The sequence below is a fragment of the Rhinolophus sinicus genome, linkage group LG05 (assembly GCF_036562045.2).
Source record: "Rhinolophus sinicus isolate RSC01 linkage group LG05, ASM3656204v1, whole genome shotgun sequence".
In the NCBI taxonomy this organism is placed as follows: domain Eukaryota; kingdom Metazoa; phylum Chordata; class Mammalia; order Chiroptera; family Rhinolophidae; genus Rhinolophus; species Rhinolophus sinicus.
In genome coordinates, this window is record NC_133755.1 from 140,880,504 (window position 1) to 140,898,729 (window position 18,226).

Sequence of the window (18,226 nt, forward strand, 5' to 3'; positions counted from 1 at the left end):
GCATTTTTCGCCATCCCAACAACTGGACTACAGGGCTGGGATATGTTGGATGGTGCTAGATATGTTAAATACTCTGCAATGAGATGCACCACTAAGGCACAGCTAAGAATTGACCTGGAAAAATGTTAATAAAACCTTTGTTGAGAAACACTGGTATAAAGCATCATCTGCCTTGAATTGTTCTAATAACTTAAACCTGAGCCAATCAGTGCCTGGTCAAAATAGATTGGCTCCAGAGTGATTCAATCAGAGTGTAGGTCAGCATTCTTTTGTGAGGGTTATGGGAAGACATGTTCTCCATCTGCAGGTGAATGAAGTGGCAGGTAGTGCTCTTAGCTCCAGCAGCCATCTTGTGACTGAGGGAAGGCAGCATGGAGACAAAGCAAAGGGCAGAGTTGAGAAAACCATGGATAAACAGAGTTGGAGCCCAGATGGCCTTTCTTCTGGATGTTTTAGATATATGAGCCTCCAAAGGCCAGGCATCTAACTGCATTTGTGATGAGGGCAGAGCTGATGCCTATGGTCTTGCTGGCTGGGCCCTTAATGAGAGAGCCTAGCCCAGTTGGAGAGTGGAGCCTGAAATCTCTACAACCTTTATTTCCCTTGCCAAGATGTGCACTCTGGGTAGGACTGTCTCTGCTCAGAGGAAGAAATGCCTTTCTCTATTTTTCCCAAAGGTGCCCTGTGGGCCAGCAGAGGCCCTGCTGTGAGTGGTGGGACTGCAGGCCCCATCGAAGGGGGCAGCTTCTACTCCGCTCCTGTCAGCTATTGCCAGATTGTAGCCTCGAGGGAATGAAGCACCTGTGTTACCAGATCCTCCTATTTTAAAGAAATAAGTTGAAATTTGCATTTTATGTGAAATCTCAATTTTTAAAGGCTGGCTCAAACTTTGTAAGAATACTAGATGAGCCAAACCACACGTTTGCTGGCTGGCTGTGGCCTCCTTTCTGCTGGGGATCCCAAACTACAGTCAAAAAGACTGGCTTACTGGCAGTGGAGATGCTCTGGGAGTGTCTGGAAAGAATGTGCAATCACACCCTCATGGGACTGAAGGGCAGGCATAGGAGTTAATTCTGACATGAGAGAGAAAAAGGAAGAACTAGGGAAGGTTTTTGAGTGCGATAAAAGTGGTGGTGAAGGAAGCCAGCATTAGCTTCAGAGTACAGCATGGTCTGCAGTCTGGAACAGGGAGACCAGGGTGGAGTGTGGATGGCCTGGGCGAGGGCACTGGCCTTGGGAATGGAAAGGAAGGGAGGAATTTCCAAGGAAATCAACAAGACCTGGCCAGAGTAATGAAACACTATATTTTAAAAAAGCTTCCATTTAGAATAATAAAATAATGATTCAGAACATTTGGAAAATAGAGAAATGAATCATTGTTCAACATTTTGCACATGACATTCCAGCCTTTATTCCTATGTCTCAGTTTTTTGCTGTAGTTGTAATGATGGTGTATGTTCAGTCTTTACATACCTTGACTTGCCAGGTACATCATAGCTTCACTTAGGTGAGTTTGCTTAGTTACCACAGACCCTGGGAGGTAGGCCACATAGGTCTGGCATTCTGAGGTTGAGAGGCCACTTTGGTTTTCCAGGTTCACATAGCTAGGAAGTCACAGCACAAGACCCAGACCTTCTGACCCTCATGTTCTTTCCTTCACTCCACCCTGGACCACACTGCTGCTGCTATAAATGAATGAGTGAATTCATCCAACAGAGGGACAATTCATGTCTCTTTTATGTAAGGCACAGAAAAACAGGAAGAGGAAAAACGCATAGCCCATGCACTGAAAGAACAGGAAAGGAATTAAGCATAATTATGCATAATATGAATTCTAGGAATCAAGGTTTATGATAAAGATAAGGATGCATGTAAGTGCCACAAAACCTACAAAGAGACACCCCCAAGAGGAAGTGTTCAATGAATTTTTTATTCATACTCATTTCTTTGCACCTCTGATTTATTGGCTCCTAAGACAGCATAAATCATTCCTCTATGGAACATGTGGCTGGATTGGATTTCTAACCTTTGCTGCAGTTCACCAAACAGACTCCAAGGCTCATTGAAATGGGAATCAGACCGGCCACCACAATGTGTAGCTGGGAACCTTGAGGTCCAGTAATGAAGGGACTTGCCCAAGCTTGCAGAATCCAGATTCCAGTTACTTTATTTACTCTGTTTATTTCCATTGTATTTGATTGTCCCACTATATTAGATTGTATCCTGGTCTTCCACAAGAGAAAAACCAAACTCTCTATTCTGAAGTTGGAATTTCAATCACAGTGGAAACCTACTTTGAGTTTCAAGAACATCTTTTGGTAGTAGGTTCAGAGGTAACTCTGAAGTCATTGTCCAAACATTAACCCTACAGATTTTACAGAATGAGTATGCAAAGATTTCTTACTCATAGTTCCCTATAACCCCCTACTTTTATAAATAAGGAAACGAGAGCGTGAAGAAGCTAAACTATTTGTTCATTATTACAGGGCTCAAACCAATTATGGGACTCCAAGTTTAATGTACTTTCCACTCCACAAGTCTGACATTAATCGATTAATCAATTAGTGATTATAATAGTTGAATAATCAAATGCTATGAATGAACTTAATTCCTGCCCTCAAAGAAGAAATAAGAGGATATAAAAGGACAAGCACTTGGCTTTAGGGTCAGCATTGTGGCTACCCAGTAACTTGGGCCTATTTTTTTTTTCTTCCATAATCTCATTTCTAGCTTTATTAATGACTTGATTCATGCAGGGGAAATAGACTTAATAAATTTACAGTGTAAATGAAAGAACTGTGGCATATGAACTTTGTCATTTCATTTAGTGATCATATTATCTGGGCAAAATTGAAAAAAAAATGTTTTGTGGAAATAAATCAGACTCAATTTTTACTAACTATTGTTTTTGGAAATTTTGGAGCTTTTTTTGCTCTCCTTTCTCTTTCTCCTCTGCTTCTTCTCCCAGGGCCACACAGCTGTCAGTGAATGCCTTTATCAAAGAGGCCAAAACTTCCAGGTGGCACAGAAGCCTTTCTCTGTAGCTGCCATTGGGAATAAATTAAATGATGAAAAAAAATGTACCTGTTGCATAGTAGGTATCATATAAATGCTCTCTACTTCTCTATGAAAGATGAAGAAATAAGGCTAAGAAAATGTAAGTAACCCATCAGGTTCACAGGGCTAGAATCCAGAAGTGGGACAAGGCAGAGTATAGAAAGTCACAAGAAAAATTCTATACAGGTAACAGGGCTGATAGCTTACATTTGAAAAATTTGAAACATTTGGTGCCTGCAGAAGGAATCACACTAAATTCCTGAATCATAATAAGCCTCAATAAATGTTAGCTTTCTCTTCCTCCTCCTTCTCTATTTTTTTCTATCACCAAGGCCATCACCAAAATCATTATTACTGCCATCATCACTATCTCTGATGTACTGTGTTCTGCCTTTCCTGTTAGGGTTGTAAGGTCCCCTTGGATTTGCTTTAATTTACCGCATTCTTCTCCCCTGATCCTTAAGTAACAAGATCCACGTGATAAGTCCTCACACAGTCTTAGCATGTCTCCCACTCCACTGCAAAATTGAACAGATGAAGGTATACTATCAAGTTGTCATGGGAGACAATGTAGAATACTGAGGCCTTGAGATCATATATAATCATTAACTGGAAACACTGGCTTGAACATTGAGGGTCCTGGGTGTTGGTTTCAGGTTTACCACTAAACAATTGTATGACCTCAAATTAAGGCCCCTCATGTCTCAGAGTCTCAGGCTGCTCATCTTTAAAATGTAGTACTTAGGAGCAGAGGAAAGGTCACATGGAGATGAAAATTGCAAAACTCCTGTCGATAAGGCTGTGCATTTTATAGTCATTTAAATCAGACCATAATTTCTATTTGCAACCTCTATTTAGCCAGAGAGCATGACTTAACTCACTCAGTTCTGGGTCACCCTTTTCCATTTTCCTGGCATGAGTTGGGAATTGAGGGGTCAACTGGGGGAAGAAATGACTGACTTGTTACTACATGCTGCCTTTTAAAAGGAACATTAAAGGCACTGGTGTTGTTTTAGTAAAAGAAAAAAAAAGTGTTACTAAAACGAATTCAACTGAGTGTCTACCATGTGCCAGATACTGTGATGGGGGAGAGTGGACAGAGAAATGAGTAAGATGTTATTCCTGTTGAAAAACAGCTTAATGGTACAGATTTTTAAAAAATTGTGTGATTTGGGGCAAGTGTCTTAACCTTTTTGTATCTCACTTTCTTCCTCTGTAAATAAGGATGAAAAAGAATTTCACAGGATTTTATTTTTAGACTTAAATGTACCATTGCATATAAAGTGCTTACAACAGTGCCTGATAAGATAGTAAGCACTCAACTAACGTTAGTTATTATTTTTATAATTATCATCATACTACAAGGTGGTAAGTTCTACAGTTGATCTACTGGATTTTGGGAGCAGCACGTCCAACATGTGGAGTTTAAATTGTGAGGTGGGAAAAGGACTTTGGGAAGAGACAGGCAGGGGCCAGAGCAGGATAAGAAACATTGACCTGTCTGTGAAGACAAGTGTGTTTGAGCTGTTTTACATGGTACAGTAGGAGGCTTATGTTTTATGCTTTAGACCAGTGTTTCTCAAACTTGTGTGTAGTATGGATCCCTGTGAAAGGAAAAACATTTTCATAGAAAACCTCTTCCAGTGTTCATATGAATTATCTTTAAATATTTCGAACATAAAACTAGGTAGAAACTCCTTATGTCTGTGGCTTTTATACATCTGGAATACAAAGATAAACTTTCCAAATAAAACACAAACAAAACCAGAAAACTAATCAAATTCAAATTAACAGTATTAATTCAACACCGTGGTTGATGTCTTGTTGCTACCAAATAGCCACTTGTGATAGGACGTCATAGAGGACTGCCTGAGTTCTGCATGCATGGCCTGCCGTGTGCTAGCTGATGATTCAGTTTGCCTCGATTTCATGCCATCCAGCCTCCAGTTGTCTGTACTGTGCCACTGATACACCATCAGCTGTTATTTTCTCCTCAGCTCTACGGCAGCAGATCTCTCTTTATTACAAAGTGGTACTACAGAGAGTCCATAACATGTTCAATTATCTTTTTTCTCAAGATTATCAATGAAATTAGACAGAAAATTAATATTCACTGAGAACCCATCAATCTCCATGAATATTTCCAAGGACACCAGGGGTTCTTGAGAGGCAGTTTGAGAAACTATGTTTAATATTATGGGTGTGGTATTGAAGCACAGCAGTAATTCACAAGGCAGTGAGAGGACTGGCAATAGAATTCAACACAGTCAAAACGGGTCCCTGGGCCTAACCCCTAGAGGTTCTTTTACAATGGGGCAAGGAGGCGGTTTGAGGAGGGCTCAGAGACCCAAAGGATTTCACGACATACTCATACACAGTCAGATTTAAAAACCACCTCTTGGTTAAATAATCTCTAAGTACAGAAACACCCAGAGTGTTCTTGGTTTGGACTAATTTTTATTTTTGTTTGACATAGATACTCATCCAAATCAGCTGCCTAGTTTGAAAAGATCTTGTGGAGAAGTCAAAGTTCACAAATACACTGAAAACATAGATTAGATGAAATTTAACTGGGACAACTTCACATCTTGGCTGTTAAAGTGAAAACAGAAACCCGCTCTCACTCAGTTCCAGGGTCAAACACAAATCAAAAGCAGCTGAGACCACCTCCTTTTAGAAGAGCCAGCCCCTCCTTCTACCACACTCTTGAAGAGCCTTTGCTTGACTTTCCATTTAGCATTCCCTTTTTCCTGCCTTGCAATGGATGGTTTTCAGGTTTGTCTCCTCCCCTAGCCTTGACTTTCATGGAGAACAATCGATCATGTCTGAGATGTTTCCGTATCCCTACCCCCTCCACCAATCTGCTATGTGGTCAATTCCACTTTGAGGAAGAATCTCCTGGATGGTCAGGTCAATTTTAGATGTAAAAGACCTGAGTTACATTCTCTTTAGAAGTGTAAGGTGTGAGGGAGGGTGAACAGAGGAGGGGAGGGGAAGAGGAGGTTGCTGGAAGTGATTCTGCCCCAAAACAGATGACAGACCTTAGAGAGGACGCTAGCTTCCAGCACCTTTGTAAATCCAGCCTCCTGTCCAAGGGAATCTAGTAACAGATTAACAATTTTTCTCCTGCATATCACAGACTCATCGAATTCATTAACTGTCAACGTTTAAACTAGAAGACCCTTAGGAAGACATTTGGGAAAACTGTATGGGGACAGGGAAAGAGTCCAGGTTTTTAAGCTAAACTGAAAATCCAGGTTCCCTCACACAGCAGTGATGTGACTTTAGACAAGTCCCATTGCCTCCCCTAGCCTCAGCTTCCTCATCTGAAAAATGACAAAATACAACCTCCTCTCAGGGTAGTTATGAGGCTGAGAGATGAGGCATATAAAACAAGGAGGACACAGGAAACAATAAAGGGCACTATTTACTTCAAAGCCGTAATTTCTAGCCAAGGAAACTAGATTCAGGGAAACGAGCCTCTTGTCCCAGGCACGCATGCCAGTGGTGGAAACTGGACAAGGACCACAATGACTCATACTGTCACCAGTTAATTTTTATTGAGCATTTATTAAGTGCCAGGTGCCATAGTCAAAACTTGACAGTATCACCTCACAACATTCCTATGAGGTTGGTATTTTCATTTTCTCCATTCTGGAGATGTGGAAATTGGCACTTAGAGGTTAAATAATTTGCCCAGGAGGATCACAAAGGGCTAGAGCTGAGAAACAAACTCAGCCAGGCCCATACTAAATCTCGTCAACACTCTATTTCCTTTTCCCATACAAGTGTTTTCACCTCCACCCTATCAATGCAGGTCCAGCATAAGCACCAGATCGGACCCAGCCTTCCTGGGTAATGGCTTCCCATCAGCCTCTGATGTGGGCTGCGGGATTTAATATCTACAATCCCACGTCTCAGGTGGCCAGGCTGTCCTGTGCTAGGGTCCCCCCACTGTTGCTGACAAGAACCCGTGGCTGCATCCCTGTGTGATCCTGCAGGAGGCAGCCCTTGGGGCCAAGATTACTCTACTTCTGGGAGCTCTTGCATTTGGCCAGCAGGGCTCTACCTGATGCCATCAATTCCCCTTGCAGGAGCCATTGAATATCCATCAGCTGCTTAATCCTTATCAGACTAAACTGAGTTTCACCTCAGACATGGATAAAGCTCCATCCCTGGCTGAGTAACCATCCTCTCAGACCCCCACCGAGCCAGAACATGAGTAAATCAGGTGCCTCATACTCCTGGTCCTAATGTAAGGAAATAGAAAATGAGTGTGTTATAAACATCAATGAACCAAAAATGATCATCCCTAGCAGTCTGTCCTAAAGGATGAAATTCCTATGGGTCCTCAGCTTTCACTTTCCTTCTTCTCTTACAGAAAAAAAAAAAAAAAAAGGAAAAATCCTAGAACTCTTTAGCAAAAGAATTATCCACACTTTGCACATTTAATAGTCGTAATAGTGATGCCCTCAGTATAGAAATTTTCTCTGTACCACAGGCACTGTGGCTTTTTTGAGTCCCAGAACTACTCTTTGCGAGATAAAGGGTGTCTCCTCTGGGAGTGAGATGGCTTGTAATTTAAGGTTTACATTTTGAGCCCCAGGTGGAGATTGTGAGCCATACTCAGGGCACTCGGGAGTGTGCTATTGTGAAGTGAGCACGTGGCAGATATTGGACTAGAAGTTTGGCCCATCCCTCTTGGGCCCCCCCTTCTGTCTTTGTGACACCACGTATCATTCTGCTGCCTACGCACAATGTTGAGGTCAACATCAATGCTATTTGTGTTAAAAATAAGAAGACTTCTCTGTGAGATCTTTTTTTAGTGAAACCCATTTTATCACAGAGAACTGTGAGCAGCTGACAGGTGGGGAGAACGGGAAATGTCTTGCCAAGAAATCACTGAGCGGGAAGCCTGCCATTCTTAGTCCCTAAGGACTTTCTTGTTTGAGCAGAGACCAGTGCAACTTAAAGAAAAGTGTTAGGTATCAATACCAAACAGGGGTTTAGACTATCCAAACTCTTCATAGCATTTGTTTACTTTTCAGAGGAGAAGATGGTGTAAAGAATGAGTTAAATAACAGATTCATGCTTTTTTTCAATGTACTGCTCTGATAGAGGATTGTTTGTTCTATTTTATTTCAGTGTATTTCAATGTATTTTCAATGTAGTGCTCTGATAGAGGATTGTTTGTTCTATTTTATTTCAGTGTATTTCAATGTATTTTCAATGTAGTGCTCTGGTAGAGGACTGGGTTCACTTATTTACCAGGGAAGCCTTACTCTGTCTATTAATTATACTACTGGTTCTCAATGATGGAGAGAGAGTGGAGTGTTACCAAAACCATCCAGAGAATCTTTTCAAAATACACATATTCATTTCTTCTTTCCCTGCCCACTTTTTCAGAGATGTGGGCCTGACCCGGACCCCTAGGGAGCATATTGTTATATCTGTATCTGGGACATGGGATTTGGGAAAGATCCCCCACCAGTTTCTGAAATTTGATCCCCCACTCCCCCTCTCAAGCCCCACTGAATGAGAGTATGGCAGAGCTTATGAGTGTAAGAAACAGAAAAACTTCCTTTGATCCACATGGAAAATAGCAAATTTTTTTAGCCTACCTTTCACAGTTAGGTCCAGCATAGTTTTCTTTACAAATACACCGAACAGCTCCATTTTTCCTGTAGCAGGATTCTGCAAAACTAGAATTGTAAGAGAATATTAGAAGCCAAGCCCATATATCACTGAAGAGACCTCAACGTTTGATTAGATCACCTGTACCTTGGTCCCCCTCAAGTTCAAATGGGTGAGGTCATTTGCTTTATTTAAATTAAATCCTCTTCCTTTTGGTAAAGTTTAGACCAGCAGTCTCAGGCAGAAAATGTCACACTCCATTTGGGAAACCATTTCCCACGTCTCCCTTACTTATTTTTCAATAGAGGCATTTCATTATTTTTGCTTGAAGCAGTGGAAATTTCCAGAACATCAGATATATATTTAATGAAAGTCTAAAACACATATTCCAAAGTCAGAAATAATCAAATTTTACCTGAAATTTTAGATTTATATAATTTTCTCTTATTTGTACCACTTTCTTGTATACATTTGTATGTTTCCCCTTTTTTTCTGCACTAGATCTCTTCTACTCTTCATGAACAAATTCTAAACTACATTGTCTCAACAGAACCTTAATTTCTTTCATGTGTACCTTGAAGATTGGGAATAAAAGGTGCAGGGACATACTCAGCTGATCAAAGTCACAAAGTAAGTACTCAAGCAAGAAAGAGGACCCATAGTAAAATGATTTAGTCCATGGAATCTCCCTCTCTTGATTCTTCTTCTTTTTTTCAGATAATAAAAATTAGGAGACAGAACAGAAAAGTAATAAAAATATTGATTCAGCAGAATAAATAACCATCTTAATTATTAAGGCAGGGGGAGTGGAATATTACTCTCCACATGTTTGGAACATTCTATATTGACACATGAATCCAGCCAGAGGAGGTGGGTGTGAAAATTTTCGAAGACTTCTAAATTAGTTTTGGTTTAGGTACTGTATAATCAATGGAGTGTGACCTGCTGTTCTCACATTCCTGCATGCATCAGCATATTTACCCTAATGGTCTTCAGAGGAAAGCAAATGGATGTGTTCACTTTGTTTGAAGACATTTATAAAATCAGTCAGGAAACAATATGTGTTTCTCGGTGAAAGGCAATACCCACAATTTATTTTTTCTAGCAGTTTGATTAAAAACATTCCAACGAAATAACATTTCTTTGGCTTTTCCTCTTTAGTTTTGCTTGTTCTTAGTCCTTAGCCCACTTAAAGAAACACTGTCAGTTTAAGAGTCCAAAACATGCACAAACTCTCCTGCATGTTTCTTTGAAGATGTTTCACGCAACAGTCTGCCCACGACTTGAAGGACTGAAACATCTGCGGGTGTCTGGAGTCATCTGCCTTGAGCTAATGTCCTGCTGTTTCAAACAGATGACATTTTCTTTAATGAGAGCGATTACCATAGCTACTAGTAGACATAGAGGATGTCTGGCCAGCACCAAAATAAATAAATGAATTCTGTGCAAACGGTCCCTGGGAATAGCTGCGTGACCATCGGTCTTTGTGGGGGAAGACTCAGAGGCGGTACCAGCCACTGAGGATTCCTTTTTTGTTTTTCATCAGTATTGTTTATATTTTTCTTAGGGTAAAGTCTGTTTTTGGCTAGGGAAATGAAAATACTGGGTTTTGCTCAGCCCAGACTAACAGCTACGTATGGCGCCCTCTCTAAGTGGAAGGAAACCTTTTGCTCTTGGGAAACCCTCAGGGAAATTAAACGAAAATAGACAGCACTGTTTGTTTGCTAAACTCTTTCAGACATTATTTCCTTGCTGTCTGATGTGGCTGTGGTAACTGGAAATCCAAATCTTGGGTCTGTAGGTTCAAATATCAGATCTTTGAAAGTGTAATTCAGACTCCATACTTGGTGCGCCCTTCTGAGTTCAAATAAAAGTCCTGGCAGTTTAATTTTTATAGAAAGCAGCAATATAAATTTTTAAAAAGCTGATGCATATTTGATTTTTGGTGAGATATTTGATTAGTGTTTGAGATCAGTTAACTAAGTCAATAATCAGGCCAGATCAAAGGCTAGAATTTTATAAGATCCAGGTAAATTTGTCCTGTTCTATGACCACATACTATCTTGCCCACAACCTCCCCCCCCTGCAAACTTTTTATAGTCAGTTTTTGTTCCCCCAAGGAACTCTGACATTTGCCACTATAGAGAAAGCAGATCTCTCACACCTTCCCCAATTCCTCCTCACTCCTACATAATGTTCTTATAGGTGGTGTATTTTTGCTTTCTTGTTAATTTTCAGGTTTTTCAACTTCACATCTGTACTAATGAGACTTCAGTTTTTCACGTCTGTGAATATGTATGTAATGGCAGAGCACATTCCCTTAGACCTTTGCATTCTGTTTTGAACCTGGATCCACTCACACACAGAGAGAAAAAACATAGGTGGAAATGGTGATCCTTGCTGCCTATGGAAACTGTTTCCTCTTTCAAGGCAGGAAGCTTATTACCCAATTAGCATGTTTCTGCTTCAATTATTTGAGTTAGCCTGCAGAATACCTTCTTGATCAACTGAAATGCTGGATACTCTAGCTCCAAAGGAAAAGGTCATTTGCTTTAGGAGTTTCATAATAGTGCTGTATTTTGAACTATCTTAATGAAGGCAGGATTTTTGGACTGTTTTATTCATTGCTGTGACCAGTGACTGGTACATAAGTGCTCCACAGATATTTCTGATTGCACATAGACAAGACTTCTCAGTCCATAGAAAGGCGGTTCCAAAAGTCTCTTATCTTAAGACATAAATGTCAGATAATTTAGATAAGCAAGTCTTGTCCTAAGAATGGGGCAAAAAGTGCAAAAGTCAGAAAACACAATTAGAAGGAAGCATTTGGGACGGCCTTTCCAATTCATTTGTTAGTTTCTAAAGAAACTGGAGCTCAAAGCTTATAAACCTGTTTTGAAAAGGTGATGCTATATAGCATCTTTGTTTATATGGACAAATGAGTGAAGCCTGTTATCATGAAGTTGGAGGGAAATATATTTAACAAAATAACTATACCATGTGAGAGAACAACATGCTAACCATCTCATCAGGTGTGATTAAGACTAATATTTGAGAGCAGAATATTAATAAACAATGAAAGAATACACCTAGATGAGGTAAAAGGAACTCATAAATCAGGACACACTTGAGTGGAAATAACAGAACATTTAATGTTGGAGTTTTCTACTTTCACTCTCAGTACCATCCATTTTGCACACGTTATTAATCCCATCAGACATGAAAAATCACAAAGCAAGGGCTGCGGCAGTTTAATGATTTTAAAGAAAGATAGGGCTATAAAACACCTGACTTCTTCACTGACTCTTGGACCTGACAGAGGATGTGAATAAATCACAAGCTATTAGGTGAAATGTTAGGTGATATTTGTGTTCAATTAAGGAAAAAAAATCGGGGGACATTTGGTGGTCATATTTTCTTTTTATAAGAAAGTGTGTGTGAGTGTGTGTGTGTGTGTGTGTGTGATATTCAGGTCTTTTTAAAGTTATTTTATATACATTGTTTAATTTAATCTTTATAATAGCTATCAACTAAATACTACATCCAAAAACTTAGACTAGTACCTGACATAGAGTAAGCAGAATATAAGTGTTAGAAAAAATATAAAGTATGTGTTACTAAAGCTAACATCTACCATACACTTTTCCATGTGTAAGGTGCCAATCCAAATGCTCCACACACACTATCTTAATCTAACTCTATGAGGCAGATCCTTACACCAACTTTGATTTACCAAGGAAAAAACAGAGAGCAGATAAAGGAATCAGTGAATGGAGCCAAGATCTGAATCTAGTCTCCTTGATCCTAAATCCCATGGAAAGTGAGACCATTTTGGAAATCACACAGTTATTATGTGCCAAAGTGCTTTCATTATTCTTTAATTATACTTGTGATATAATTAAAAATACACACACACACACACACACACACAGTGCCAAATATATATCTACATATACACATTTTAAGAAAGAAAAAAACTGTTAAAATTATAAAACTGTTATAATTCTCAATATATACTGATAACAAAAGATTAATACAAATCACATTTGACTTCTGCAATTACAAGAGGTGCTATACTGGGGGTGCCAAAAAATGTATATAAGTGGACACTTTGGTCAACGTTGCTCAAGCAATAGTTCGCCCTAATCAGAAGTGTCTGGACACTGAGGTAACCACTTTGAGCATTTCTCGTAATTGCAGAAGTCAAGCGTGTCTCGCATTCATCTTTTGTTATTGGTATATATTGAGTATTACAATTTTTCCTTTTTTTGGCACTATATTTGTATATATGTTTTTTGTCCCTTACCCTGGCACAGAGCTCCTAAGATCTTTGTAATTTCCAGAGTGATAATACTGTTTTTGTTATTCATGAGTCACTTTCAATCAAACCTGAGTTCATGCTAATGAAATGACTCTTGATGGGCCCCTAAGAAGCTTCTGGATGGAGGCTGGTCTGCTAGAAGAACCAACCACATGATCAGAGTGTTGGAATTTTCAGTCCATCCCCCCCATGGGTGCTGAAGATTGAGTTCAATCACCAGTGATTTAATCAATCATGACTATGTAATGAAACTTTGATAAAGCTCTTGAACAACAAGGTTGAGACACTTCTGGGTTGGTGAACACACTGGTTTTCTGAGAGGCTGGTTCACCTGAAGACTGAGTACATAGAAGCTATGTCTATTCCCTCTCATCTTCCCATCCACACCTGGCCCTATGCATCTTCTCCATTGGGCTGTTCCTGAGTTGTATCTTTTATAATAAAACTAATGGTAGGTACAGGGTTTTTCTGATTTCTGTGAGTCATTCTAGAGAATTACTGAACCTCAGTTTGGTTTGAGGGAACCCCTGAATTTGTAGTTATCCAGGAAGACATGTGAAAAGCTTGGGGACCCCATTTGTGGCTGGCTACTGAAGTAGGACTGAGCCCTTAACATATGGGGTCTGCATTAACTCTAGGTAGCTAGTGTCAGAATTGAATTGATTGTAGGACACACGGTTGGTATCAGAGAATTTGGAAAACTAATATCTGGAAAACCAAACCCACTACATGACTTTAATTCTACCTTCTGTCATTTTCAAACCAATAAAGTAGCTAATCATGACTTGATTACTGGGCTTGTACATATTAGGTACCTGAAAAGAATTCTATTATTTCCATTAAGATGTATTTAATTTTTTTACTCAGGTCAAAACATAGCCACAACTAAAAATTATTTTTTTTTGGAAATCTAGAGTTGATTAGCCTAAAGCATGCATTCTACTTATCTGTGCTCTAATTCTGATTGAAAAGCCTAGCTGGCTGCCACATGTACGGGGAATGTCTACTCTGTGAGAGTCAGAAGAAACACTACTACTGAAAATACTGGATTATAAAGAACTGTTGACATTACCAGTTGTGTTCTCTAGGTCAAGGGATAGCCAAGAAAGGAGGAGACTAGCCTTGCTTATACAACTTGGGAGACTTCAGTGTAGGCTTATGATGTACCCTAATACTTTGGGAACAGAGTCATCGCCTGCACTGCAAGTGCTTCAACTTCTCTAAAAGTGTATTTAGGCTAGAGACCTTTCCTATATCTTTTCCAGTCTCATCTCAACATGAGGTACTCAGTTTTCACTATGAAAAAAACTTAGAACTCTAGATAGGGCCAAAAAAAAAAAAAAAAAAAAAAGGGCCCTATAAACAATAGAAGAGACCATCTTCCTTTAGCACTTACTTGGCCACGTGGGGCAGGGGACAGGGGCATGGCTGGCAGAACCGGGGTGGTCCCCTGATGGAATCTCCGATATAACCATCTAGACATTTCTCACAGTGCTCTCCTGTTGTGTTCCGGTGGCAGTGCTGTAAGACAAAAGATAGGAAAATTGACCAGAACACAAGAGATATTTTATAGACAGTGAATCTGGGAACCAAGTAATACTTTGGGCAAAGAGAATGTCAGGCTTGACAGAATAGATGTGTGCATGGATACTGGTCAGCAAAACAAATCCACGTTGGCCCCAGTCAATGCTATAAAGTGTATACAGTGGTGCATAACTTCATCCTGGACTTCTGTGTATGCACTAGAAGCATGGGTCTCTCTTTAGAGTTTGTGTGCAAAGAAGATTATTCATCAGTTACTTGTTTCAATTCAGAATGACGATCAGAATGATCAAACTCTGGATGGTGTAGAAACATCAATTTACTGAATTAGAATAAATATAAAATGAAAAAATACAATGCCCCTGGTTCTTACCCATGACATGGGAACAATTTAAGAATTTATGGGCTTGGAAGAACAAAATGTGTCCATTTGTTGGACATAAATGAGGGCAAGGTAGATAAAGAATATTCTGACAATGAGCTGACATCTTGGACAATGACACACAAGAAATAGTAAGCTGATTTATTTGTATTTCTCCATTTGTTGTGAGGATAATTGGGGGGGAAAAAGCACAAAAAAGGCTGATTCTTCTGCCTAGAATACCTGTTCAGCATTCAAGATCTTTACCAGTTCTCAAAAACAATCCTAGAAATTCCTCCAGGATGCTCCCCTCCTTCCACTGCCCGTGTTGTACTGTTATCATCTGCTCCCAGCCTGTGTCTTTCACCGCTGTACTTCCATCAGCTTGAATGGAGTAGGTACTCATAGCTCTTTGTGCATTGGATGGATTAATGTCTGACTAGTAGTACTCCAGAAGAGGCAGGCATGTCAGTCCACTGATAGTTTTTCTCCAACTGGACTGGGCTGGATTGCACAAGACAACACTATTAGCACGGTGGTATTTTCAACTTGACTTTCATCAGAGTATAAACTTGAATAGAGTTTTCAGTGAAAAATTATACTATTGGAATTAGAATGCCATGGAAGAGGCATTTCCCTTAGTAAGGGAATTACGCACAAAATGCATAAAAGCTTCAAGAGAACACCTTTTCTTCCAAACAGTGCTCTGTGGAGGAAGACTGGGGAAGGCAAGATAGAGCAGTAATAGGCTGAACTTTAAGATCTTTTTTCTTGATGTTTTGCATTGATGTTCAAAAGATGAGTGAGGCTCTGCTCTAAACATTTTACATGGATTAATTTACTTAATTCTCACAATAATTCTAAGATAAGTTACTATTTCACCCCATTTTACATATGAAGAGATGGAGGCACAGAGAGGTTAAATAAATTGCTTAATGTCATGCAGATGGTCAGCGGCAAAAGTGAGATTCAGACTCAGGCAGTCTGGCTCCAGAGGCTAGGCTGTTCATTCTCACATTCTACTGCTTCTCCTGTGTTTTAGAGAAAAGGCTCCTTTCCCCAAAGAGTCATAAAATTACTGTATTAGAAGGTGTCAGGCTATTTTATGAACAATTTGAGCTTCAAAAGAAGTATAACACACTAGTTAAAAGGGAGGAATCCTATCCTCATTGAACATTCTTTCGGCATTTGATCAGCCATTATTGGTCCCTGATTAGAATTATGTTTGAATGGAATTTAGTTCAGACTGCCTAACAGATCAATGAGGAACTCTGCAAAATAAAGTATGATGTGCAGACAATAGGATATTAACATAGTTCTCTCACGGTTCTTAATATTGGGTCTTGTGCTAAATAAGCTGTCAATAAATATTTGTTGGGAAAAAAATGAAAGAAAAAGTGCAAAAGGGTGAATTAGTCAATTAGTGTCTGGAGCAAATAGAGGAAATTAATGTGTACTCAAAGCCGGCTACAAACTGGTGTCAATCTCTTATCCCAAGGAAAACCAATGAGCCTTGCCCAACTACCAGGAATCTAAGCCATAAGCAATCTGGCGGGGCTACTCGCAGACTGGTGTCAAATTTGTCTCAGTCCTTGTTGGACAGACGAAGCCCATCTGTGCAGGCCATTCTTCGTGCCTGAAGTACCTATTAAGCTGCAAAAATGAGCTGATTCCCAATTCTGTCCCCTTATGGCTCAACATATGCTTTGGATTCCTTGTCAGGGCTCTAATTCTGCCATGGCAGCCACAGGGAGCAATTACCCTCAAGGGCAAAGCCACCAAATCTCTCTGACCTCTACGTGTCCAGAGTACAAACACTGACTTTCCTCATCTGCCCCCTTTTAAAAGGCTTGTTACGAAATTCCCTAAAAGGCATGATGTGCATTTTGGGAGACAGGCAGAGAAGTGCTGGAGGCAGGGATTAGCTCTTCCATTTTTCTAGCTGGTGAACTTTGAACAAGTCACTTGACCTTTCTGAGCCTCTATTCCCTATAAAATGAGGATCTGGACTAGATGGCCTGCAAGTTTTTTTGTAGCTCTGCAAATCTAAACTTTGAGATTGTAAGTATCCTTTTATTTTCAGCATTTTGCCATTTAAAAATCAGGAAACAAAAATGACAATAATTAATAAATATGTTGGAGGGGAAGAGTTTATTTTTAGATACAAGTGACTTCACTTAAAAAATGGAAAAAAGCATTCTGAATCTTTGGCCAGTGGTTAATAAAGCTACATCTACACAATCTATTGCAGATCAGTTTTAGGAATAACATTTGGGCACCAGCTATGTCTCTTTCACATGAGAAATGATGTCTCTTACTGACTTGGCCACAGCAGCAGCATAATGTAGGAAGAAGGCCTGAAAGGATCAGTTCACCTTCATGTGGTTTGTCACAAGCTTTCTGCAAGAGTATGGTCCATCTAGATGCATGGTTCTCAAAGTATGTCCAGGGAGGTGAAAACTACATTGATAATAAACTAAGATTTTATTTTTCTCTTGTACTCTCATTTTCTCATGTGTGTAAGGTAGAGTTAGCCTGAGGCTATGACACAAGATATCACCACAGATGGATGCAGAGGCCCATATGCGATCCAGCTGCCTTCGATTAAGCCAGGCATTAAATGTATTTTCAATTTGTAAAATATGTTTATGTTTTATATAAACATATTATAAATGTTAACATGCAATGGATTTATTACTGTTATTTTCAAGTAAGTTAATAGGAAAATATTATTTAAAAATTTTAAGTTTTAAATTTCAAATGCAAAAAATATGGATAGATATAGCCACACAAATAAAAGCTCTGGCAGCGTGAATAATTCTTATGAGTGTAAAGGGCTCCCGAGACCAAAAAGTTTGAGAACTGCTGCTCTATCTTGATCAGTGCTTCTCAAACTTCACGGTATACACAAATTCCCTGGGCATCCTGTGAAAATGCAGATTCTGATTTAGGATGGCTGGGGTATGGCCTGTGTGTCTGCATTTCTAGCAAACACCCAAGTATCACCAGTTCAAGGATCTGGAGAGAAACACCTCATATAGGTAACATTGTCTGCTAGTTACTCAGCATTGGACCTGAGCCTGAGTCTCCAGCATAATAGACTGTACATTTTATTGAAGTAAAGAGGGATCAAATGTCTCATAAATTTTAAAATTAAAGATTTTTGCATTTAAATTATTTTATTATTTTATTAACTAATTTATTCATTCACTTAACAAACCTGGATTAAGCTGATATGACAGACAATAAGTAACAGGTGTGACTGTTGCTGGACTGGAGAGGTGGTTCCTACCTTTCAGTAGCTCACAAAT

At 39.5% G+C, this 18,226-nt stretch overlaps 1 protein-coding gene across 4 annotated transcripts in view; it reads right to left on the reverse strand.

The window, feature by feature from the left end:
• LAMA4 (laminin subunit alpha 4) overlaps positions 1–18,226 on the reverse strand; it is a 129,135-nt gene that overhangs the window by 72,052 nt on the left and 38,857 nt on the right. For all 4 annotated transcript variants that reach the window (XM_019735050.2, XM_019735053.2, XM_074333455.1 and 1 more), the window contains 2 exons: positions 14,409–14,533; positions 8,679–8,759 (listed from right to left, as the gene is read on the reverse strand). In XM_019735050.2, coding sequence (XP_019590609.2) covers positions 8,679–8,759; positions 14,409–14,533 — 206 coding nt within the window. The remainder of the gene's footprint in view (positions 1–8,678; positions 8,760–14,408; positions 14,534–18,226) is intronic.